Source organism: Triturus cristatus, chromosome 12, assembly GCF_964204655.1.
Source record: "Triturus cristatus chromosome 12, aTriCri1.1, whole genome shotgun sequence".
NCBI classification, from domain to species: domain Eukaryota; kingdom Metazoa; phylum Chordata; class Amphibia; order Caudata; family Salamandridae; genus Triturus; species Triturus cristatus.
In genome coordinates, this window is record NC_140595.1 from 620,434,175 (window position 1) to 620,460,505 (window position 26,331).

The 26,331-nt window shown below is 47.8% G+C and overlaps 1 protein-coding gene across 3 annotated transcripts in view; it reads left to right on the forward strand.

Annotated features, from left to right (window-relative positions):
- CBFA2T3 (CBFA2/RUNX1 partner transcriptional co-repressor 3) overlaps positions 1-26,331 on the forward strand; it is a 352,675-nt gene that overhangs the window by 217,373 nt on the left and 108,971 nt on the right. The window contains exon 2 of one of the 3 annotated variants that reach the window (XM_085639118.1): positions 21,030-21,220. The exons of the other annotated variants lie outside the window; for them this stretch is intronic. Coding sequence (XP_085495244.1) covers positions 21,124-21,220 — 97 coding nt within the window. The 5' untranslated portion in view covers positions 21,030-21,123. The remainder of the gene's footprint in view (positions 1-21,029; positions 21,221-26,331) is intronic. 3 annotated transcript variants of the gene reach the window in all.

A 26,331-nucleotide genomic window follows, 5' to 3' on the forward strand; every position in this document is an offset into this window, starting at 1 on the left:
TGTCATGAGCAGAATCTCAATTAACAGTACTTTGTGTCTTCGGTAAATCGCGTTACTTCCATGTGCCGCTTTTCCTTCATCTAGCAAAACAGGGGGTGCCTAGAAATAGGTTAAACCTAACGACTAGCCGCTATACCACGGTCACATCTGTCCTCAGCCGCTCGTGAAGGTGGAGCTTGAAGAGAGATGCGACTGAGAGCTCGTGACAGGATGTCGTTAAACGTCCAGTAAATGGCCTCACAATGCTTTTCGTTCATGTAGGAGCGTAAGGAGTTGGGGATAAGTTTAACAGTGGGGTTTATGTACCAGGGGTGTAGGTTGGGGGGGGGGGTGTTTGGAGTCCCCCCCCCCCCCCATAAATGTATTTTCTGATAAATAGCTGGGTACAGGTGCTTTCAGTCTTGTATGGTGAGATGCCTGCCGGATTTCACCAGGAAATTGTGGATACACTCAGACAAAAATGCTCACACATCCTCTCTATTTTGAAAGTGCTAAAAAAAATGGTTATTTCACAAAATATTGTGTTTTTTCTCTTAGTAGTCCTACCAATCTGCATTGCGCTCCCTTTTCCATTGCTGTTATGACCCTTTCATGCGCCCTGCTTGTGGTATAATGTATTTTAACATTATATGGCAGCGTGATTGGAAGATCTGAAGCTTACACCCCCCCCCCCCCCCCCCTTCAGTCTTACTGACCAAGCTACGCCCTGTTATGGACAAAACAAAAGGCCGACTCAACAGCCTGTGAATATATGTGTACAGAAGGCAGGATTTACCAGGTTGCCGCCACATTGTATCACGAGGACGTCTGAATACTTCACAAGCAACTGCCACCTGCTGTGTAAGTTACTGTTGTGATGTCAATCGGGATATTCACAATACCCGGCTTTGCAATGAACTCCCATTGTGATGTCATGGCACGCGCTTATGATGTGATATTCACAATAGAGAGCCTTGTGAGGCAAGCTGAGAAAGCACGCGCTTGTGAAATCGTACAGTGGACCTCTTTGTGATGTCACACTCGTGAAGTAATAGGACAATGCACTCCGTTGTGATGTCATGCTCATAAGCTGCAGCAGGGTATTCAAGAGGCCCAGGTACTGGTGCCGTGAAGGCCCATTTTCTTCAGGCATTACCTTAAGCTGGCCTGTACGTGATGGAACGTCAGCTTGACACCACAATCGCTCTGCAGCAAGAACCAGTGCAGCGTGTCTATTAATCAGTGTCACCGGTGCTGCTGTGATGATGTCACGAAGGCCCGCCTTTCTGGTGCCATGGATTCTTCTTGCTGTGGTGATGCTACGGTTGCCCACCTTTTTGGTGACATGGATTCCTCCAGCTGTGATGTCACAGATCACCTTGTGAGTCCGCCCAGTGACGTCACACCGCCTCTCAATAGCCCATGCAGTAAGGTCACGCTGCCCACTGCTGTGATGTCACAACGCTTCTCTCTGATTAAGCATCCCTGCATTGACGTCATAAAGCTCCAGCTTTGGAGCCCTCTCTCAAGCTGTCAATATACCATGTGTTCTGGAGTCATAAACACTCGCTGTGTTGTAATAAGGTTCCTGTGTCGTCATAGTGGCATGTATCGTAAAGTCATAAAGCCTCCCTGCTATGATGTCATACATCCTCCGCACTGCTCCTCCAGCAGCGACACTTTGTAGCTCGACTCTTTAAATTAACTGAGAAGGGCACGGTTTCTTGGCACGGAGGATGGCTGGGTACACCCAACATTTACTACCTCCGAGATCTTGCCAGGCTTGCGCCCTCATTCGCCTCACCCCTGAGGGCGGTCTCCCTTGTGCATCACTCACTCGTGTGCTGCTGTCAAGGGGCAGTAGGCGGGACTCGATGCCAAGCCTCCCGGGCGCTCTACCTGCCAGGTGCGGCACACCCCCGGAAACACCTGTCACCCCCGGCAGCGGCTGGCACTTGGCAGCTCTCCTCCCCGGCGCGTGGGTGTGCCGCATCTGCCCGCGGGAGGCTCTGCAGCTGCCTGTCGCTGCGGAGGCCCTGAGTGTACTGTCAGCAGCGGCAGAAGCGGCAGCTTTTCTCATCCATCATCTGATTGGCGCTGCGAGGCGCGTCTAAGCGCGATCTGGGCGCTTCTCTTGTAATGGTCTCTGATGCGCGCCGAACCCCGTAAAGCTTGTGGGCGCTGACCCCCGATTTCCACCATTGGTGTTTCGAGGAAAATAACATATGGCTTGAAATTGGAGAGCGAGAAAACAACATACAGTTTTGTCCTCTAATGCGCCTGGCGCTCTGGTGGCTTTAGGTTCCATGAGACTGAAGGTGCCACAGTTGTATTTTTTATTTGCGGCTTTTATTCAGAAGTCCCGAGTAGGAAACAGCAACTCCTATAACACACCATGTTTCTATTGCTATCTTATTAGGTATTTATTTAGCGCAGCGTTCAACAACATGGCTTCTTGGCGCTTTGTATAACTCAGCGACGTGATGCAGGCCGTATTGGCTAAGGGTTGGAAGCTGTGTGTTTTAAGTGATAATATCTGAGTCCTGGCTCCCCGACCTTCGCATTGCTTGATCTTGTACTCGGGGTCTGGTTGGGAGACCATGGAAGCCGGCCGGGATGTTGTTGAGTCTGTCCAGGACCCTAAGAGAGCACACCCTGCTTGCGACCGGGCCGACCCCAGGGTGGGTTGCGGGATGTCCCGCCCACAGCCTGCAGTCTGCTTGATTTGATATGTGGTTTAGCTTTCTGGAGTGCGTTGAACGTAACTGTTCGAGTCTCAGCATGAGGTGCGTTCCTTGATTGACGTCACAGCCACGCCCTTTCCTCTCAGTGATGTCACAACGCCGCAAGCTGTTAGTGACCTAACAATCCTCCACCAATGTTCCATTTTCAAGGAGTGGTTTTACACCTCTGCCCCTTAGTTCATTGACATTTGTATGCCCCCTTCTCTGCCACTGCTCGAACACATCCCTCATCTAGTCACCCATAACACAACCCCCCATCTCAGTGACAGGCAGCCCACCTCCCACTCACCTCACAAGCTCCGCCTCTTTAATCCCTGGCATCATCACCCGCTATGACCTAACAGCTCCCGAAAGGAGCGACCCCACAGCCTCGTTCCATTAGTTCCAAGCTATCATAACCATCCCAGCTTGTCTTCAGTGTCACATGTCTCTGCTACCTCATTGAATGACATCACACGTCAGTGAGATCATAGCCTCGTATTTCCCTCAATTGGAGCACACCCTCTTCCTTCAGTGACGTCGTTTCCCTTAGCCACCGCCTCAACACCTACTCTCTGCTTTCACTGAAACGCCTCCGTTCATTGATACGATGTGTGTGGACTGTGGCACGAGGACAACCCCCATGCCCACGGGGACCAGGGTCAGGGTGCGCTATATAAACAGAGTCCACCCTGGGGCTCTTTGTAACCAAAGGGAATCCTGTTTGCATAAATCAGGGGAACCCACATAAAATGTATTAACGAAGCCTCCGAATGGACGGTTCTCGTTTGGGTTGCAAAAACAGACAGAGACTGGAAAAGTTTCTGTTGCTGTTGTGTTTTTTTCTCCAATACGAATGCAAATAACAGCGTGACACATAAAAAGTGCGGACGACGCAGTGCCTAAGTGTGTGTATAAACATTCGAGTGTGGGCCCACTCAGCCTTTCATCCCCTCGAGGTCGATAAAATGAGTACCATTGAGTTGGGTAACAATAAACGTAATTCATCGCCAATATACCCTTGGGTGAACATGCGCTTTACAAATGCACCTGTTATGTAAACATTAAAATATATACAAAAGACGCCATGAATCATCCCTGGTTCATATGCCAAGATTGACAAGAAATGCCTGTGCATGCAACGTAGAATGGTGCGGGTCAACATTAATCAAAGAACCAAAGGAGATATATGACAACGTTTCGACCCCTTGCAAGTAAGAGGGTTTCTTCAGGACAGGTTGTCTGGCTCAATATCTGCATGTTTCGGGAGACAGAAACCAGAACAACCATCAGCCGACATTGGAAGACACTGTTGTCTGTGTGCTATCTGCTGTGTGAATTACTGAATGACTGCCCAATATACACCATAGAAGGGTGCACCTGAAACGTCGACATACATCTCCTTTGGTTCTTTGATTATTGTCGACCCGCACCATGCCACGTTGCATGCACAGGCATTTTTGTAAATCTGGGCATATGAACCAAGGATGATTTATGGCATCTTTTGTATATATTTTAATGTTGATACACAACTGTTGATAGACGTCGTCATCACTTTTTATGTCACATTGGTATTTGCATTTGTATTGGAGGAGAATATGCAACAGAAACTTTTTTCGTCTCACTATCTGTTTTTGCAACCCAAATGAGAACCATCCATTCGGATGCCTCAATAATACATTTGATGTGGTTTTCCCTGATTTATACAAAAAGGATTCCATTTGGTTTCTTCCTTCAGTGTCTCCATCTATCCTTTTGCAAGTGCACCCCCCTCTCTCTTGCTTCATTGACATGATGGCTCTCTTCGTTCAGTGACTTCCTACTCTCCCTCTCTTCCTGACTGCATACTCACCTCGACCTTCAGTGGCTTCATCGCGGTCTCTCTTCCATTACTGACAAAATTACCTTCTTTCAGTGAGTTCATGCTCTCCGTCTCTTTCTTTAGTGACGTCATACTCTTCCTCTCTTCCTTCACAAACGTCATGCTCTCCCTCTCTTCCTTCAATGACCTCATACTCTCCCTCTCCTCTTTCAGTAACATCATACTCTCCCGCTCTTTCTTCTGTGACTTCATACTCTCCCGCTCTTTCTTCAGTGACTTCATACTCTCCCTTTCTTTCTTCAGTGACTTTATATTCTCCCTTTCTTCCTTCAGTGACGTTATGCTTTCCCTCTTTTCATTCAGTGATGTAATTCTCGCCCTCTCTTCCTTCAGTGACTTCATGAGCTCCCTCTCTTCCTTTAGTGACGTCATTGGCTCCCTCTCTTCCTTCATTGACGTCATACTCTCCCTTCAGTGACTTTAGCTTGGTCTCTTTTTGAAATAACACTTCCCTGACTCGGCTCCCAAAGGTCCCCAATGGTTTAATGACAACGCACTCCGCTTCCGAAGCTGCCGATGAGACAGCCAGGGCAGGGGCCAGCTCTGAAGCAAGGCAGTGCAGTCAACCAGGTGTAACCTGGCAGGAGAGGTCTCCACAGGGGTGTCAAGATCTTCAAGCGGTACCTGGCCGTGTCTTCCCGGACCCCAACACGACGCACACACACGTGTCACACAAAGTCAAACTGCTTCCGGCCAACACAATAGCACGGGTGGAATCGCTGCCCCTTCTGGGCTCACCCAGACCTTCTGACCACCCACTGGTCACCGCAGTGGTCCCCAATGAGTCCCAAACACCCATGGACACAGTTGTCCCTCACATGGTGAGCTTAGGAAGCAAACATTACTACTGTCCCAAATTTACGATACGATTAGAAAGAGGGGCAGTGATCCAATGTTTCTAGCCCAAACAGATCAAAAGTTACAGCCACTATACGTTTTCAGGTAGGGTCCCTGCACCAGGGTGCGGGCCTGGTCCAGGTATTCCTTGACGTTCTATTTGATGGAACATCCCTCATAGAAACCAAAAGGGCTGATTTTATGCTGGGGGAGGTTCAGGTCCATGGATAGCTCTGGGGGGGCCCAGAGTGCTGAAATATTTGAACCATGATGGTTATTGAAGTGACATCCACACTATGATAAGATCTGTGCTTCTTTGACCGAATGCCACCAACATTAGGATTGTCGTCTATATCCGAGAGTGCTGTGGGCCGAAAGTCGAAAATGTGCAGGAGAACTTACTACAAAACCTCCTCTCAGTGTCTTGACTCATTAGGGCCTTACTTTCAGAAAAGACTTCTAGTCAAAATCTATTTCCATCAATCATAATCAAAAATGAATAAAAGGAAACAGAAGTCCAATGACTTTGATTTCTCCCAGTCACAGTGGGATCTTCATGGTACCCCCGGGGTACCGTGGTAGATAGGACTCAAACGCTACCTATTATTGTCTGGAAATCCCAAAGGCAGTGGGCCACAGGAGTCTTGGGCTTAGCCCACAGCCCCTGGAAATCTATACCTCGTGAGTCCACCTTTGTGGTCAAAAACATCCAATGATGGGTGTGACACTAAACCTGAATTATTCCCCTGATAGGGTATGCGGCTCCCACGGATATTGTCAGGTAACCATATGGGGGCCAGAGGCTCTCAGTCCCTGGAAAACCTCTCGTCAGTCGAAGGTGTTAAGATTTGCTTCTACTCCAGGGTCCGATAGGTAAATTGTGCCCAGGTGGGCCAAAAGCATGGTAGCAGCTGTTACTGGGTCAGGACCCCCATACACAGATGCCAGTCTAGTCTAGCTGCTGGACCACTTCATGGGTGACCAGGGTCAGACGGTTAGAAAATTAAGGCTCAGGGACACACTGAGTCACCAGGTCTGAGGCCGGGATGGATCTGAGTTCATGTCACACTGGAAGGAGGCTAGACAGGGAAACAAAGGATGCTACAGTGGGGTACCCAAAGCGCTGCAAAAGGAAACATTGGTCCAAAGCAGCAAAAACACAAGGTGATGATGGATGGAGCACTGAACCTTTTCAGACACTCACCCCTAGTCACAGATTTGGGTTTAAACCATCCTCATTCTTTAGCTCACTTCGCCACCCCAGTTCAGACCCAGCTATATGCAAATCAGCCTTTACCCTATTCCTCATGGGAACAGTCCAGCCCAAACTGCCAAGCCAGGTCTTCCCTGGACCAGAAGCAAGCATCCTGGGACCGCACCCGCCAGCCACAGACACCAATCCTAGAGGTAACCTCCCTACAGCTGTTCTCCTGTCAGTGTGAGGCCTTCCGGAGGGCTTTGTGGTTCTCTTGCTAGGTTCCTCTGGTGTGCTGGGCCGCCTGGAGGTAGGGGTTCCTTGCAGACACAAAACTTCCAGGCAGTGGGGGATCAGCAGGGTCTCAGGCAGGATCGCAGTCGGAGCTGCAGGCCGGGCGCGAGCCTTGGGGCAATGCGCTGCACACAGCTTAGGAATACACTAGGCAGGTTCACACAAGTTTTGTTTATGTTGAGTTCCTCAGCTGCCTTGGGGGACGGGGGCTCTTAGTCTGTGGCATTGGTTCACAGCTCACTTCCAAGCAAATCAAACATCTGGTTAAAATACTAATCCCCAGCTAATGAAACGGGGACTGGTTTCCACAGCTTTCTCCCAGCGTGGGAAGAAAAAAGTGAATGTCAGGTCATTGCCCGCATTGCCGGGGTGAAGATGGTGCTTCCCCTGATCACTGGTTTCATTGGATTTGCATTGGCCACGTGCAGGCAGCAAGCTAGGGGGGGGGGGGGGGGGGGGGAGGTAGCTGCTCAGGGGGACAATTTTGTGTATTCCAGACAGACAGCTTGCACACTCTATCTCTCTCTCGGTGAGGCGTTCAGGGGTCCCCAGTATTGAGGGGTAGTTGGGCTATCATAGTCACGGCAGAGTGGCCCACCCGGTGTGTGCAGTCATGTTGCCCCACCAAATACATATAAACTGCCTCTAGACAGCACGCATGCGGGTAAAGGATTAAGAATGGTGTACTCCTTCATGAGCAAATACTGGGGTAACTCCCTTGGGTTCCTCTGTTACCTGGCAGCGATTAGGGTGCTGTTGGAGGAGCCTCAAAGTTGCTTTTGGATGGCTGCGTGGACTAGGGACCCACCCCTGTAAGCCAAAAAGACAAAAAACACTGAGGTTAGAAGTGCCGGGATGCTGGATGACCGTGGTCGGTGGTCCCTCTCCCAGCCCACGTCCAGGATCCTTGCAGCTGGCTCTGTCCTCTGCTCTTGGTATTGAGAGGCCCCCCGCACATGGAATGAGCGCTCAGCCAGGCCTTACTATTGACACAGATCCCAGTGCAGAAAGAATAGAGGCCAGCACAGCTCCAGATACATGCCCTGGCCAGCTGTGCCATGCTGCCAGCACAATGGGCAGAATTAGTATAGGTGTTATTTTGCACTCCATGGCAACTCAGTTTGGACACACCTATATGCCAATCAGTCTTGACCCATCTCCAATCGCAACAGTCCAACCCTAACTAGAACACATGCAACCCAGGGCTGTTTGGCTCTAGTTATGGGCTCATCAGCCGGGTACAGCTTGCTTCCACTGACACAGTGTGCATGGGACCCTTGTCTAAGCATACCTGTCCCACTTAGGGTGACACACTAAAGTATACATGGATGGAATGCTTGAATCAACCTCGGCCACTAGTAATTACTCTGGCCGTCTCCCAATCCATCGTTATTTTTTGCACACCATGTCACCTCAGTTTGGACCCAGCTATATGCAAATGAGTCTTGACCCTGCTCCAATCAGGACAGTGCAACCTGAACTGCCCAGCTCCCTGTGCCACTTCGAACAACCTATACCGGGATGAAGAGCCAATAGCAAGGGCCACACCAGTCCTGGATTACTTGTGTTCTGGTTCAGGGAGGACCTGGCCTGGCAGTTCGGGCTGGACTGCTCCCAGGAGAAACAGGGTCAAGACGGATTTGCATATGGCTGGATCCAAACTGGGTGAAAAATGATGGATTGAAACGGGGACCGAGTGATTGCCAAGCATTCCATCCATCGCTTTGTTGTTTTTGCACCGAGAAAGACAGAGCAGCTGCTCTGCGTCTTGGGCACTGCTGCTGCCCTCATTGGGACAACATCTTCAGCCTGCCGCATTGCCATTAAAAACCCATGTGCCAGCCTGTGCCAGACTGTGCACACAGGGAGCCAGGATGAGATCAAGCAAATATCCTCTTTCTGCTGCGGTCCTTCAGTAAAATTAAGTGATCAATGAATGAATGTCCAGAAAAATTCAAGTATTAGAGAGTGCATGATTTAACCAATGCTAGAATTATGTGACTGAATGAGCAGATGCATTCCTAAATGTAGTAAGTACAGATTGAGATTAAAAAAGCACAGCTGCAAGCTGTTACTGAAAAGCATTAGAGTATACAGTGCTTGTGTGCTGACCCCTAGCAGGCACGCAGTATACCTCGCACAAGCGCAGCATGCACTCAGCACACCTAGCATTCACACAGCCGTCAGGTAACCTAGTAGCTTGCACCCACCACATTCAGTATTTACACAACACACATTCCTTTCACTTAGCCACATATCATGTGCAAAAGACACCTTTCTTTCACACCACGCTTATAATGCCCAAAACAAAAGCATGCACTCCTGTAGTGAGGTGCCACGCGTGTAATGCTTACCTCACTATTTTTTCACGCATGAGTACAATATCAGATACCAGTGCACAATGCCAGATATTGAAGCATATAGTTACCAGTGCACTGCATTGTGAAACACACCAGACACACTGAGTACACCAGCCAGTGTGAATCTCACGTTCATAGGTACACATGGAGTATAAAGCTAAGAACATTTCATTTACCAGGTCGGATCACAGGCTCACATGTACCGCTGTTGCACACACCTGGAGTACACTGAACTGCACCCCATCGCGTGTACCTGCACACTAATGAGTCATAAGGTGGTAGACATCAAAAACACACACAGCAGCACCACATCTACCACTCATTGTGCACAACAGGGTCATGTGCACCGGTGCCACGTGTTGCATCAGTGTGCCGCACACCAGTGAATTTTGTTAAATCATAAAATCCGGCGCATTGGTGTCTTGCATACAGACATACACCAGGAATCCTGATAGTAGCACCACATACACCTTAAGAGGGCTAGTTGCGTGTGCTCAGTGTCACTCCCGGATCACAAGGATGCATACACCAGGGATAGTTGGATCAGAAGTCTACACGCACCTGGTTGTCTCTTTTTCGCACACACATGGGAACACCACTTAAACCATCACAAGGTCACAGATGCACAATGTCACGCTTTGGATGTCAATGTCACGCATTGGCTCGCAGTGTCACACACACAGTAGTAACATTTGTTTTATGATAAGACTACACGCCCCGCGGACACACGCAAGGGAGCACTGCGTACACCAGCTCAGCGTGGATCACGCTGGCGCCACGCGCACAGTGCCTGGACGCACACAAGCCGCCCCGTGTGTCAGCTGAGGTGCAGTGCCGCGGACGGGGACAGCGTATTAAGTTTCACTTGCGCATTGTTATTGTTTGCCTCGCGCTGGAGCTGAGCACCCACCGGGTGCTGCCACCTAATGAAATGGACGAGGCAGATGGCCGTGGGCGGCCGCGCGGAAGCCGCGGCAGCTTGTGAAAATCCCCAGAATTAATAATGCGGTGGTGCCACAGACGCACGTGGATCCTGACCCAGGAGACCGACAGAGGAAGTGACGTAGGTGAAACTGACCGGCGGTGTACCCTCCCGACTCTTAAAGCTGTGTTAAACTGTACAACTTCTGTTACTTTAAGGCGTTGGCACATGTCTGTCTGTGCCACTCCCTCTCACAGTCACCACTGCACTCCACCTCACCTCCAGAGGTTCAAGGATGACAGGGCCCGGAGACTGAGCTCCCAGGACCACTTAGATGGGATGTCTCTCGAGACAAGCCATGGGCTTTCCGACCGTGGAAACTGAGATCTCACGGTTTCAGTGCCAGAGATGCGCATGACTGCAGCAAATTCTAGGCTGAGCTCACTCCATCTTATCTCCAGCAATTCATCATTAGTTGTGTCAACGATTATATGAACTTGGAGACAGAGCTGCCACCACCTAGCCTCTAATGAGATGTCAAAGATAGCCTGGGCTTTGAAAGAGAGATCCCACTATACTGCCTACTGAGAGACCTTAAGACTGAGATGCCCAGACACCACCTTTAGAAAGACACAGGGTATTGGATGGTCTGCGACACTGATATCCACTTGTGATACTGATATCCCATTGTTGGTCTGCGACACTGATATACTATTGTATCACCTCATTTCAAATGCCAAAGATTAGATGGACTTGGAAAGAGAGATCTCACTCTGTTACCTCCAGTGAGACCTTGTATTTTACAGCGACCAGGAGACTGAGATTCTCTCATATCAGTCCCAGAGAATCATAAGAGATAACATGGGCAGCGAGACTGATATCCCATCGTGCCATCTCCACTGAAATGTCAAAGAGGACATGGGCGTAGAGAATGGGTATCCATCATTTAACCTCGAATGATGTGAATGATTATATGAAACTGGAGACTGAGCGCCTAGTATCTTAACCTCCATCGAAATGTCAAGGACTACACAGTGCTAGAGACTGAGATCCCATTGTGTCACCTCTAGACACACGTCAGGAATTACACAAGATTGGTGTCTGAGATCACATGGTGTCACCTCCAGAGAGATATCAGGGATTACAGGGGCCTGTAAACTGAGATCCCCTCAATCCACCTCCAGAGAGGCTTCAGGGATCACACATGCATGGAGACTGAGATCCCATCATATCACCTCCAGAGAGACGTCGGAGATTACACCAGGCTTGAGACTGAGACCCCAGTGTATCACCTCCAGAGAGACGACAGGGATTACATGGGTCTGGAGACTGAGATCTCATTGAATTACCTCTGGAGAAACACCAGAGAGTATGCATGCCTGGAGACTGAGCTCCCACTGTGTCATCTCCACAGACGCCAGGGATTATGCAGGTTGGATACTGAGATCCCACTGTGTCCTCTCCAGAGAGACATCAGGGTACACGTGTGCCTGGAGACTGAGATCCCACAGTGTCACTTCCGGAGACGCCAGGGATTATGCAGGCTGGAGACTGCGATACCAACGTGTCACTTTCTGAGAGATGTCAGGGATTATATAGGGCTCGAGACTGAGATCCCATCGTATCGCCTGCAGCAAGAGATCAGGGATTACCGCGTGGTCTGCCGGTGGCCATGGAAGCACAGACACCTGTATAGGGTATGATTGGCAGCAACAGGCGTTACACTTTCACCGACGCTCATTCTCACCCAGTGGATGAGTGGAATGTCTGTGCTAGGATCAGTGTGACCTCACTCAAAGAGATCACTTTAATAGATCATTCTATCCTCTTTTCTCACTGCAAACCCAAAGTTAAGCATTATAGGAATGAAAGATGATCGGAGGGAAAGAGGACTAAACTGGTTTTTAATGCAAAAATGTATAAGAATTGACGCCAAACAAAATGCAGATCATTCATTTAATTTGTTGATAATACATGATGAATGGCGTAAACAAAGCTTGAAAACTAAGCGCTCAAAAGCTCATTAAGGAGCGAAAAAGGTGCAATGTTTCCAATTTTCTCTAAAATTGCTTTTGGAATAAAGTGGATGTCACACGAAAACCAATTCAAGAAGGATTTTCTGGTGAGTGCACCTCGGACCGCAGAGACGCAAATTACCTTGACACTCACACGCAGAGCCTTTGTGCTCTGGGCCGTGGGTGGCTCCTGGGTCAGGGACGCAGTGACGGTGTCTATTCCCTCCCTTCAAATGACATCCCACAAGAACTGTAGATTGAAGGAGCAGGCTATATATCAAGGGAGTAGCCAGACAACTGCCCCCTCCCCTTGAAATGTATCCAAAATAGCACTGAGTGGACGAGTGATGTGTGTGGACCCGGCACTATTTCAGGATGGAGCCGAGAGGAGCCATCTTTCTTTTTTCCTTCCTTCCTTCCATCTCTTGATTCTACTTTCTGTCTTTTACCATCTATCCTTCCCGCCGTCCATCTCCCCATCTTTCTCTATTTTTCCACCTATCCATCTCTCAGTTCATTCTTTTTTCATTGTGTCTTTCCTTCCTTCCCTCCACCCACTCACCCATCATCCATTCTGGACTTTGTACCTCCACCTATCTCTCTGTCCTTCCCTCCTCATCTTTCCAATCAACACTCCGTCCTTCCCCTTACTTTTGTCTTTGTGTCCTTCTCTGAACAGGAAAACGATGAATCCCAGGTGTTCGGTTGTGCTGTTGCTTACGTTTCACCTTTGTTGAATGTGCAACAGGCCCATCAGAGAGCTTCACTCAGGGACTGTCTTGCCATTATGTCAATCGGGCTAATGCCAGCGTGGCAACTGCATTAACAGCTTTTGGAGTCAGTCCTCTGATGCCAAAGAGCCGCTTCTCTGCCGGTTTACACATTCCTCCTTATTTCATCAATAAAGATAAATGGATTTTTTTCTAAATAAGCTGCTCTTTCTGTACAGGAGCTCCTCGCTATGGTCGCCATTTAGACAAACATGGGACACTCACAGACATTTCTTCATAGCTTATGTTCACAGTGTGAAGGGATGTGCTCGGGAATTCTGCCGGGACCACTTGAGGCATGCTGGTTTGATATTGACTGTTTTTACCATAACCCCTAAAGAGCCACAGGGATGCGCTTGAAGTGACACTCACGCCCAAGTGTGAGACTCACTCTCAATGAGTGACACTTAAGTTACCAATCTTTCTTAAGCCAACCCAATGCTACACTCCTATCCAAAAACAAATGAGGTCCGGGGAAAGTTGGAGAATCTTTGTAGGCTGCCATAAAGCAATTTTACTGGGCGCAATACCTTTCATAGGAGTCCATATAGCGAGTAAGATCCAAGGGGGAGGAAGGTGGTGGATTTGCCTTCCTTTTATACTCCACGCTGCTTGACATTTACATACAGTGGTAAAATTCCCTGTAGAGGTCACTGTTACTCTATTGTTTATTGGGAGATCAGAGTGGTTCGTGCCTAGGTAGTTAGAGATCTGCAGCCTAGGTACCCGACTAGCTGGTTTTCAGGGCAGACAGGTTGACCTTTAAGCTTGTTGAGATGGTAGGCCGAGGGCCACCTCTACAATCCGGTGAAAGAAGAAAGTCTGGTAGGTATAGGGCCACGAGGGAGTGTCCGTAGGCCCTGTGACTTCATAAGAACGTCAGAAAGGAGGGTGGGACTGGTGAGGCCTGTAGGAATGACCACCAGGGCAAAAGGGACGGCAAAGGCCAGTATTCCAGGAGAGTGGGTGATTGGGGAGCAGATGGGGTGCAGCAGCACTATTTATTCGTTTGCCAGATAGGGATGTTTTGTAAGCCAATGGGCTAGATGGATGTGGCGTTTGGAGGCTCATACTATAGTCGTGCCAAAGTGCAAAGGTGTTTTTGTTCAAACCTTCACAAAGCTCCATGGAAAACATAGAACATTTGTATTAACACAGATGGTCATTTTGACTTGTGTGGAAATGTGTTACTCATATCTTTATTTAACACTTACAAAATGAGTATGAATAAGCTATATTTCACAGAAAACAGCATTTATTTCCTTTGCAATGCAACTGAGAACTTCAAGAGTTCCTCTGGTGAAAAAATAACCTTGCCTGGACCTGTCACACTGAAACATGTGCGTGTGCACTAATATTGTAAATTATATTTGCTTTGTTTTGTCTGCATTCAAATTATGATAGGGGCTGTCTTGTGTTTTCACATCCCCTTGTGCACAGATCTCTGGGTGCAGCTCGAGCAACATGAAACAATAAATAAATAAGCTGCGTCTATGGTTCATGAATCATTTCACCCGATTAACCCTTCTGGGCGTGTCACGTTTGTATTTTCACAAATGTACTGGGTAGGAAGGTTGTCATTTCCAAACACAAAATCAGCTCCCCCTGTTTTGCCGAAGGTTTGGTGAACTGCCTGCTCCGTGTCTGCCTGGGCGGCTGCAGCTGTGCGCCGAGCCCACAATAGTGCATTCTGTTCACACACAGTGCCAGCCCTCCCCTCGGCTGCCCACGGGACCCGGGGCCCCTGCGCGACGGAGAGACGCCGCCTCCGATTTCACATGGTGGTCAGACCTCGAACCAGCCGCCGCGACGTTATTATGGCCGGAGCTGCCCGGAGCCCGCCCTTCTTCTCTCTGCTGCCTCTGAGTCAGGGAAACATGAAAACAATGCTGCCCCTTAATCCCCAGCACATCTGGCAGAGATCGAATCCTCCCAGGCCTGCTGACCTCCAGATGTGCGGGATACAAGATGGCCGCCCACTGGTGGAAGCCGCTGCGTGCTCAGCGCGTGGTTCTCAGCTGGTGACCGCTGTTTCACATGTGTGTGGGTATGCCGTGCTTCTGCTAGCAGACCCTGTGCTACGTAAGGACGTTACCACTACTGTGGCGGCCATGTTATGTAGTTGTCCAAACATGTTCTGAGAGGGAGGTAGATCGGTCGATAGGGAATCCGCAAGATTTTCCGAAGGCAGTCTCTTTCCTGGCCTTTTAATCTTTCAGACACCATTCTTTTGAGAAATCTTGTGCCTTTCCTTATATTTATTGTATTGTTTTCTTGGCCTTGCATGCTGAAGGAAAAATGTAAGAGCTTTTACAGGATAAAAACAAATGGGAAATAATGGAGGAGTAACAGGGTCAGTAGAGTCTGCTACATTGAATTTGTAAACCTTCTGTACTGGTCTTTGATTTCACGCGGTCCGGTGTGATAATCCTTGTGAGTGAAGATTTCTGCTCCTCAAGGTGATGTATACCGTCTTCTAGAGAGACATATTTAAGGGGGCCAGAGGGTGGTAACTGGTTCACACAGGAAAATGGGCAGTCCTTTGAGGTAGCCAGAAGCGTAAGGCCTTTAGACCTAGCCAGGGTGTTATTGTAATAGATGCGCTCTTTCACCAATAGCCAACTGATTCACTTCATGGCTGCAGTGATGTAGTCACGGCGCTTTAAGTCGAAAAGCAAGGCACCGAGATAATTCTGAACACTTTGTATTTTGGATACGGTTTTCTGTGGGAAGCAGACATACATGTCAAGAGGGACATCCCCATGGATTACGGAGTCATCTGAAGAGGAAGCGGCGATGACAGCTCCTCCCCACCCGCCCTGTGCAATCTTCACGATAAAGTTGACTTGACAGAGTAAAAAGACAGATCTCTATCAACTGTAACCGATAGATTGGACAGTGCTTTGTCCAGCACGTAAGGGGTGGTGTTCAATGGACCAATGGTGGAAGAATGTATGACGTTACCACACATAAATTTACAACGCGGTACTTTACATTGCGTTTGTTACAACACAATTCATTACAACGACTTGCGCTGGAGGGCGCTGGACTTAGAAATAGTATGATTTACTATTCCAACTCCAGTTTACGTACAGTAGGGAAGGTGCTGGAATAGTAAATCATACTATTCGTTAGGTTAGAGCGCCATCCAGTGCAAGTCGTTGTAACTACTTGCATTGTAATGCCCACGATGTAAAGGATGTTTCCCAAGGTGGAAACCAGTCAAGGTGAAAAGAGGTGTGGTCCTCAAGCAGACTAGCAGCACCTCTGTTTTTGATGGCATGAGGGGAAGTCAGTCGTTAAAGCTCCAAGATGTGCACGTGGCTGTGCCGTCAGCTCTTTGCTGGTATCCCCAGGACTTTGCAGGATCCTAACGTTCAACTCTATAACATGGAGTAGCCTCGCTGCTAGCCATCGAGGATGTGTGCCGGAGGAGAAATTTAATACAGTTGTCAACGGTGTCGTTCCTTAAGGGCTCTGTATTTGACTCAAGTGGTTGAAATGTGGTGTACACTACCTACACTTGGTGAGTGCAGTCAGAAAGGAATGATTCGATCCGGGTCAGCACTGCCCCATCGATTCCCATCATTGTGTAGAGGCCCTTGAAGTGAATGCTGTGGTCCACAATGACAAATGCTGTGGGTCAAACCATTATCCCCTGGGAGCACCCACAGAACCAATGGTCCTTGACACTAACATTGATGTAAACCATTGCACCAGTTGTAGCATTTAAGTATCAAACAGGAGAGAACCTGTACCGTATTTTATGGTATCTCCCTTGATCAAAGGAGTGGCTCCCCTAGTTTCTGTAAAAGAACCCTCACCCACTAGTTTTATTAGTGGCATGTTCATCATAGCGTTCCCACCCAGAATACCTCGTGTATCTGGGTGTGCTTTGACACCTGAGTTACAGCAGAGCTGGGTTTTTTCCCGGGATACAAATGACTTTAAGATTACCCACAGGTGTTCCTTCCTAGATAGCTTAGTTTTAATAATGGGACACTTTGGTAAGGACCCTTCCTTTGATCAAGTAAGATAACATAACATACGGTACAGGTTCTCTCTCGTTTGATACTTAAATAGATGACAGTCTGGAAGTGGAGTGTACTTATGCACTTTTTACTCCCCTCGTAGATTGGATCCTTGTTGTATCATGTCATACACCAGGAGGAAGCAAGATGGCAGCCATGTAACGGCACTGCCAGGTACGCTCTCAACACTGACAAAACTCCCTATCCTTAAAGATAAACAAGTGTTGTGAACTACTTATTCACTAATAAAACTTCTGTTCAACTTCCTTCATGCAACCAGGGATACTTTTTGAATATAAATTGGATTCGAACTTTTGATTATTACATTCCCTAATGTTTGATGGCGTCCATGCACTGACTACCTTCAGCCGAAAAGATCATAGAGATGGCTAAAGAAGTGTGGTGAATCGGACATGAACAGAGAAACAGGACTAACGTATCTTACATGGTGGAGGCCATCTTGGATTGCAAGCCTTCAACTTGCTACAATCCCAATTAAATAGAGGGTAGTTGTTATGTGGTCTTTCTGAGATTGTCCTTTGACCAATCCAAGTAGACCAGACTGGTCCTTCATTTGTGGGTGACAAAGTCTCAATGTTTTAAGACGAAGCTAGTATTTGATCACACATAGAGATTTAATTGGCTTTTATTTTTTTTATATCTTAATATGTAATCTGTCCTTCAAAGTTCACTGCCAATTAGACAGGGACCACATCTGGTAAAATATTTCTGGTCTTTGAGTTTGTCTTCACACAGTCGTGACCGTGTTTTTGACCAGTGGATTCGTGGTGGTATAAGTGACCGTGTTTTTGACCAGTGGATTCGTGGTGGTATAACAGCAAAATATCATGTTTTAAATATTATGCTACAAATGTAATGGTGAATAAACATATGTGGGGGAAGATTTACTATTCTTATCTTCTAAACATCCAGTTAAATTGACTATACACACACATATGTGTTTGTGTATATGCACACACTCAATATATATACCTTCTAGGTACATGGATGAGGTGTTAAGCATAGTAAATCTTTCTAGCTATGCTTAACAGTCTATAGTCTGGCTACAATATTTTTAGAGAATGACATTTTGTGCTCAATATGCTGACATTCAAGCTTAATGCTGTAACAGAGCCTCCCCTACCTGTAGAGAGCTTTGGACATAGGGTCACACTCACTACTTGAAGTTGACAAAAACCAGACCCATCCAGGAGGGAGATAGGAATTTAAGGAATGTGATTAGAAAGGGGCCAGCTTAAAGCTTATAGTATCCAATTCGGCACACCACAGGCGAGAGCGACTTTTTAAGCACAACTTACTGTGTCAAGTAGTATGTGTAAGGCACCTAAACCCCAAAGGCATCCAGGCCCCAACAACAGACACGCTCTGAGTCTCACTTGGTTGTTGCCCATCGTTTAAAACCCACGTTCTTCTCTTGGACAAGCCACGGACAATGCCATAGAGGAGAGGCGAGCCATGGGCAGGGTCACTGAGGAGAGACAAGAGGTGGGCAGGGTCAGTGGGGACAGGCAAGTCACGGGCAGGGTCAGCGAGGAGAGAAAAGCTATGTGAATCAAGAAGAGAAAAGCCATAGGGAGGCTGATTGAGGAAAGACAAGGCATAGAGAGGGCCATCGATGAGAGACAAGCAACTGTCAGGGTCATAGAGGTGGAATAAGCCTTGGGCAAAGCCATTGAGGAGAGACAAACCATGGGCAGGGTCATCAAGGTGGGATTTGCCTTGGGCAGGATCATCGAGGAGAGACGAGCCATGGGCAGGGTCATCGAGGCGGGATAAGCCTTAGGCAGGGACATTGAGGAGGGACGAGTCATGGGCAGGTCTTCGAGGTGGGATAAGCCTTGGGTAGGGACGTCAAGGAGAAATGAGTCATGGGCAGGTCTTCGAGGTGGGATAAGCCTTGGGCAGGGACATCGAGGAGAGAGGAGTCATGGGCAGGTCTTCGAGGTTGGATAAGCCTTGGGCAGGGACATCGAGGAGAGACGAGTCATTGGCAGGGTCAACGAGGTGGGATAAGCCTTGGGCAGGGACATCGAAGAGAGACGAGTCATGGGCAGGTCTTCGAGGTGGGATAAGCCTTGGGTAGGGACATTGAGGAGAAACGAGTCATGGGCAGGTTTTCGAGGTGAGATAAGCCTTGGGCAGGGACATTGAGGAGAGACAAGTCATGGGCAGGTCTTCGAGGTGGGATAAGCCTTGGGCAGGGACATCGAAGAGAGACGAGTCATGGGCAGATCTTCGAGGTGGGATAAGCCTTGGGTAGGGACATCGAGGAGAGACAAGTCATGGGCAGGGTCTTCAAGGTGGGGTAAGACTTGAGCAGGGACATCGAGGAGAGTCAATCAATAGGCAAGGTCACTGAGGGGAGACAAGCCATGGACATGGTCATCCAGAAAAAACAAGCCTTGGGCAGGGTCACTAAGCAGAGGCAAGCCGAAGAAAGAGTGAGTAGCTAGTTGTATACCTTGGACACAGAGGGGATGCCACATTCCCTCGAGACAAGCCACATACGGGCAGGGGCTTCTTGGGAAAGGCCATCTCAGGCTCCTTCAGCCTAAAACTCAGACCTAACCTGGATTCAAGAACTCTTGTCTGTCCTTCTCAAGGGGAGCGTGATAGAGCTGAGGGGTTCATATGTGATCACTGGTTAATTTGAGCCAGTGAGTGTACTCATTTTCATATTATTTCCCCTTCAAATTAAGCACTGCAGCTGATGTTCCTGCCAATATCTTAGGTAAAGTCAGACGCTTCCATGCTTGTGTCACGTTCTCAACAGCACTCCTATGCATTCTGGGGCAAGTCACGTGAACTTCTGTTTCCGGATGAAATGAAGATAATTAGCGGATACCTAAAAACGTGTCTCTGCCAGATGAACATACATCCCTTTTACGTCTTCTTTTGGTACTTGAATGTCTCCTTTCATCTTAATAAATGCAAGACGACATACAAGTGCCAGAATTCAAGGAAAACATGAGTGGGTGTGCATGTGTGACTCACACTTAACATGGGACACGGTAGGCTCTCGGCAGGGGGCGCCTTGCTTTGACTCAGGAGTGCCCCAAAAAAGTCCAGGAGGGCTGGTCTCAGGTCAGATTTCCACATAAGATCCAATTCAATACAACGAGCCGAGATGGAACCCAGTAGCAGTAGGCGGTTATCCTTAAAATCTGGCGAGGAACCAACCCTTTGGACCCAAGTTGGACACCACTGCTTAAACAGAAGCAACCTGACAATGTGTCGTAAAAAGAAAGCCAAGGGGTGAAACACTGGGGGAGGCAGTTATGGCGGGCTCGCACAGCCCCACGCCAGCTGACTAGGCCTGTGTGTGTCTCAGGGTCTAAACTGCCAGGTTCCCCGAGAAGATAAAAATAGCTGTCAGAGCAAACACTCCATAAGGGGAGGCCGCGACAGCAGCAGAGAGAGGAGCGCCCCTCTAGCCTGCCATGTGCGCATCTATGGTCCGCATTTACACACACTGTATGTTCTCTAAACACAAGACAGCTGGTAAATGGCGCGGGCGCTTTGTTTTGTGTGTGTGTCTCCTGCAGCATTAAGCAGCTCATTAAGGCTCAGCCTGCACACCTGTTCTGCAGGAAGTGACACAGATCCCCCTCCGCGGTTTCCAGGTAACCGGCTCCTGTTGGCATGGCGGCTGCGGTCCCCTCGGGGTGGGGAGACGAGGACAGCGATGCTCGCATGTGGTGAACCCATGGCTAAAGGGAGGCCACTATACTGGCTACAGGCCCTCCCTGGAAGAGGCGCACATATTACATACTCGGGAGAGCCAGTGGGCGCCAAGCGAGAGCTCGCCAGCCAAAGGAGAGCGGAGACTGGAGCAGGGACCGTTTCTGGGGTGAGATTTGACTGTTTGCATGTCACATTTTAGTGTACTTGCACTTTACTCGCCAATGTAAGTGCACCTGAAGCGCCAGACTGTTATGTTCGCTCTTTGGGTTGGGTGCAAGCTGCATACATTATTCTAATGTTTTTTTTTTTTATATAGCACTTCAGTCTTCACTTCTGCCGCTTTTAAGCACTTAAATGACCGATTTTACTATTGCTCCATTTATTGTGATCAACTTACCAACCTCGGAAGGATGGAAAGCCAAGTCGGCCATGCTGTAGTGGAACTCGCTGAGCCACCCTATCCATTGGAGTCTATGTATATCCTGCATGCTCCTTGCTTGATTCCAGGTGAGGCCTACTATAAAATGGCGAAACGAGAGTGAGTGTGTAGGACAGCCATGCAGATGAACAGATAAGTCTCAGAGAGGAACACTTATTTGGGGTCTGTGGTGCCATCGGGAATGTAAAGGGTCAGTTTGACTACGAATTAAGGAGGGCAAAGATGAGAGGAAAGGTGCCAAACGCATTATCTCATTCCAATTAGGGTTTAAACAATTAGAATTGGTTATTGAAATCTATTGACTCGACCCTTCAACCGGATGTGATTGACATGCGTTCAACAGGTTAAACAAGAAATAGTGTACAGTTTGAGGGAAGCGTTGATCTTATATTGAGGTGTCATTGTGACTGTTGGCAGCATACAAACCTAACAGTGCCACGTAACACCGAGGATCACAGGACTTCGAAAGTATTCCATATAATATAGGTAACTGCACATGGTGAGCTTTCTACGTGCACAGTTGATTCTTCTGTACGCAGTCGTCCGGTCCCCATGCCACATCATGTCTTTTTATGCCTGAGCACTTTACAGTATTACCACGAGAGACAGTGACAAACAGAGCTGAAGACCTGGGATACAAAGCGCTGCAAAGATTGAAACGCTGCAGTTCTGAGTCTTTAGAGCAGACAATAACCCTCTTTCAGGGTTTCTTTTTCGGGTGCATGCCTTCTTCCTGCAGCATGAAACCCGCTCCCTCATATTTTAGAATATGCGTCGCTGCTGCCCTTGCTGTCTGTCCTACTGGAGCGTGACAGAGAAGGGCGCTTCTGCTGGCGGCAAGGGTTGTCAATGCTACAATAATTCATGCAGGCAGCCATCAAAGATGAAAAACAGCTACTGCAAAGCTCCAACTTTGGCTAACTTGTTGATAACCTTGGCAAGGGGTTTTTGGGAGGGCAGCTTTTCCTTTTGTCCAGAGATCCTAATGTCCCCTCCCCCACTGACCGATTTTGCGTCTTCTCCTCTGACTGCCTCTGCCGGTCCTTTCCATCGCGAGTCGGTGGGGTGGGGGGGAGGTCTTTTTTTGAGTTTCTTCTGAAATTCTGTGCTACTTTTTGGCATTCTACAGCTCCGGAAGCATTGCTCACCTTTGTAGGCGCGTTGGTTCATTTTCGATGGTTTCCTTGGCGCTAAGTCAAACTGGGTCGCCAATAACTTATTCATGGCATGGCTAACGTCCCTCGTATATGTTTAAGTACATATATGATTAACGGAGTCAAACCTAGACGCAAGGCAACAGATGTTGGTATTCGAGAGAAGAAGTTTGAAAGAGAGAAATCGCCGCAAGTTGGTACAGAAGAGAACTGGCGGGTAGCAGGGTAAAACAGAGTTGGGGTGCAGACTTTCATACTAGTAAAGAGGGCAGCGCAGTGCAAGGGAACAAGGGAGAACTGCAGTCTCAGAGATGAATGTGGGGATGAGGTGGAAGTCTAGTGACAAGGCAGTCACTAGGTGTCGAGCTGTAAGACTGTTTAAAGCCCAGCAGTTGGTCCGAGGCCCTAATAACTAAGTGGGGGCATTGACAATTCTTAATAATGGACCAAGGGCATAGCTAAAGCTCGCAAAAACTGCCTTTGTGCAGCACCAACACACTGATAAGATATGTTGAGACATCTGATGCTTCGTAAACTATTACTGCGTCTGCCAGCCTAATACCCAATTGTAGGAGGTACCTATTTGCAATCCGGCCCCAACCTGCTTTATTAGCGTGTTTCTCCAAAAACAGAATAAATATTGCCTGTATTGTATTCAATATTTAATAAATGGTGTGCATCAGCTGTGCTCTGGTTCAGCACATCCATAAGACAAGATAAAGCCTTTGGGCGCCACCTAGAGGTACTGCCAAATTACTGCAAAAGGCTTGGAGAACTGCCTCTATTCCATCTATGGGAAGTTCTCCAGTAGTCAAAATTCTATTTTGCCATGAGCGCTGAAATTCCTTGCTGAGTTCCTGGCTGTGCTTTTGGTTTCAGGGCTCCTACTGTGGAATCATCTGCTTCCAACCCTGATTAACCTTCCATCATAAAAGCAGGGGCCAGAACAACGAATCCGGACCCCGCCAAAGCTTGCTGATCCCTTGTGGAGTATGGGTTTAAGGTGATTACAGATTTTAGGCCATGATCCCATCAAGGGATCTGCAGGGGAGCTATCCTCATCTAGAAGCGGCCCTGCTGACTAGGAGGCCTAAAATCTTATCCGGACTCCGCCGCTTTAGTGAAAATCATGAGATTCTGGACTAACGACCTATCCTCCCTATCTTTTTTTTTTTTTAACTGCAACTTTGTGAAATGTGAATGTTTAATTCAAAGGTGTAGATCCGCACTCAATGCACATACCAATGTATCATCTCATAAGCCCCTTCATTAATGGAGCCCACTGCTGCTCCCCAGCCAGGCTCATGCTACGTGAATACACATATAGATAGATCATAAATATATAAAGGCATTCTTTTTGCAACTGCTGATGCAAAATTGCTTTTGATTGGGTGGTGGTGGTGGCAATATTCTTTGAGAAAGTCGTACTCAGCTAGTAAGCATCGGTCTCAAAAAAAGAAATTGCCCTGAAGAGAAATACAGAATATGGAAAATGAAATTATAGGTATAGGTGAAAAGAGAGAGATGAGAGAGAAGAGAAAGAAGAAGATAGAGAAGAGAGAGAAGAGGGAGAAGAGAGAGAAGAGAGAGAAGAGAGAGAAGAGAGAGAAGAGAGTTTTTTTCTTTACTTATTTCTTTCTTTCTTTAGGTGAGAGGAAGTGCCATTACAATGACTCAGTAGAGGCAAAGACTGGACTGTGTAATGACCCCCACCCCAACGTCAACCACAGTAATAAATATCTTACTATATTTTGTTCATCTTCACATTTGCGCAATGTCTTTTTTCATGTGTATTGTTTTAACAAAAAAGGTACTTTACAAAAACCAAGTTGCATGATGTTAAATTTGTGCAGTGAGATAAAATCGCTTTGTAGAGGCCTCCTGACTATTCAGGGGGTTGTTTCCATGAGGGAAGTAACTAACATGCAATCTGTGAGGCAGTAAACAATGATAGTCTCATGTAAATGTAATGCTTCTGTGGTCATAAACTTGATGGAATTTGCCTTCTGCACTGTAGTAATAAACGTGTGACCTTGCATTTATTAGTAAAACTGCTCTAAGTAACATGAGATGCTGGGACACATTTATTGTCACTTCCACAAGCTTAAAAACATATAGCAGTCTTCTGAAAGGCTCTTCCCTTTAAGGAACTAACAAGATCATCTTAATTTTGGCATGGCTCTGATAACCTGGTCGTTGTACAATAATAACACACGTTTTATATAGTGCTTTGTAACCCATTTCTGTCTGTTGTAAGCCAAGTACGTGACAGCTGCTACTATTACACAATGAATGGTACAGACTGCACTAATATCTGAACGATAAAAGGCTTAGTCTGCCCAGTCAGGATTTGAACTTGTGACCTCCTGATCCCCGCAGATGGCAGCAGGGAGTCTAGCTCGCTGCACAAATCATCAACTCCAGGTTTTCCTCCTTGGATTCCAGTGCTTAATCTCCTTTTTATCCCATTATAATTACAGGACTACAAGTACCGGAATGCAAATGAAAACCTATCATGTATGCATCTAAATATCGCATTTCTAGAGTGTGAACCTAGCCATAAGGCCTCAGAGTGCTGTACATGGCAAAAATGCAAGCAGAAAGTAAATAGGATTGGAAGCTCGATTGTGGACGGGTAATGCATCTGATGTAGGGTTCTTTCAAGACAAGCTTCTTCAACTGTTTCCTAAATTGGATCAGCATTGGGGCAGCCATGATGGATAGGGGATGCTGTTCCGGATCCTGGGTGCATAGACGGAAGAGGCCTGCCGCCTTGTTTTTCTTTTTTACCTGAGTCTGCCGTCTGATGGTGTCCTGGCTGTGGGTGTGCTGAGAACCACCAGAGATGGTGAGCATGTCTGCAAGATATGCAGGGCTGCTGGTCGTGATGGTTTTATAAATGATGCCGCTGGTTTTTTAAGATGGTGCAGTCTGGCAAGCGGAGCTGATGGAGTTCCATCAGGATGAGGGTGATGTGATCATATTTTATCAGGCCCTGGATGAGATGTGCTGCAGTGTGTAGGATGCCCTTAACCCCTTCGTTGAGCCCCCCGTCGGCCAACGGCTGTCACAAGCACTACCTCGGTAGTGCTGCACATGTCCGTTGGCCGATGCGGCCCGCCCACCTAATGGAATACCCCGCACCGCGGCAGAATTACCGTCACAGTAAACGGGTTAAGGGGTGTCAGTGTAGACTCTGGTAGTCCATTGACCAGGACTTTACCACCAACCAGATGGGAGAGTGCAAGAGCTTGAAAAGCCATTCTGAAGTCACATCCTGGAAGAAACAGTTTGACCAGGGGCATAGCTTCCTTTGGTGCAGCAGGTGCAGTGCACCGGGCACAGAGGTCTTAGGGGCCTATCCAACCTTTATCATTGCTGAATTTTACAATTCAAACAGCAGCTATGGGACCCCAGTTCCTTCCTTGCACACACTGGCTACACTACTGATCTCACTTTTTAGGTCTCGCCTAGGCAGCGCTTGCGCTGTCTCTTCGAGACATGCTGTATTCAGGATATGGGCATGAAGCTCCGCCCACTTTCCGCCCATATTCTTAATTGGCTCCTGTCCTTTAAAAATGGTGGCTTTTCATTGGTTGATAGGCTAAGTAGTTCCTCCTTAGTACCGCCTTTTCCCTTCTTGTAACCTCCCATGAGGACACCCCTTGTTACATGTGTTGTTACTCCCTAGGTTTTAATTACAGCCTCAAGGCACTATTTTCTTAAATGGCTTCAGGCAGGACACACACTTGCTCCTAAGCTAGGCTGGCAGTGCGTACTTCACTCACTAGAACATCTCACATTTATAGGGACCGTCTATAAATTTCCCTTTATCAGCTTCACACAGAGTACAACCTAATCCGAAATTATTGTAATAATTCTTTTGTCACATTTCAAAGCTACTAATTGTATTGTGCAAAGGTTGGTCGCACACTGCTCGTCACACCAGCAAGTTGCCCCAAGGAACTGTGGTAGATGTAGTGGCGACGGCGAGTACGCCTATGCCACGATGTATAAAGAACAGT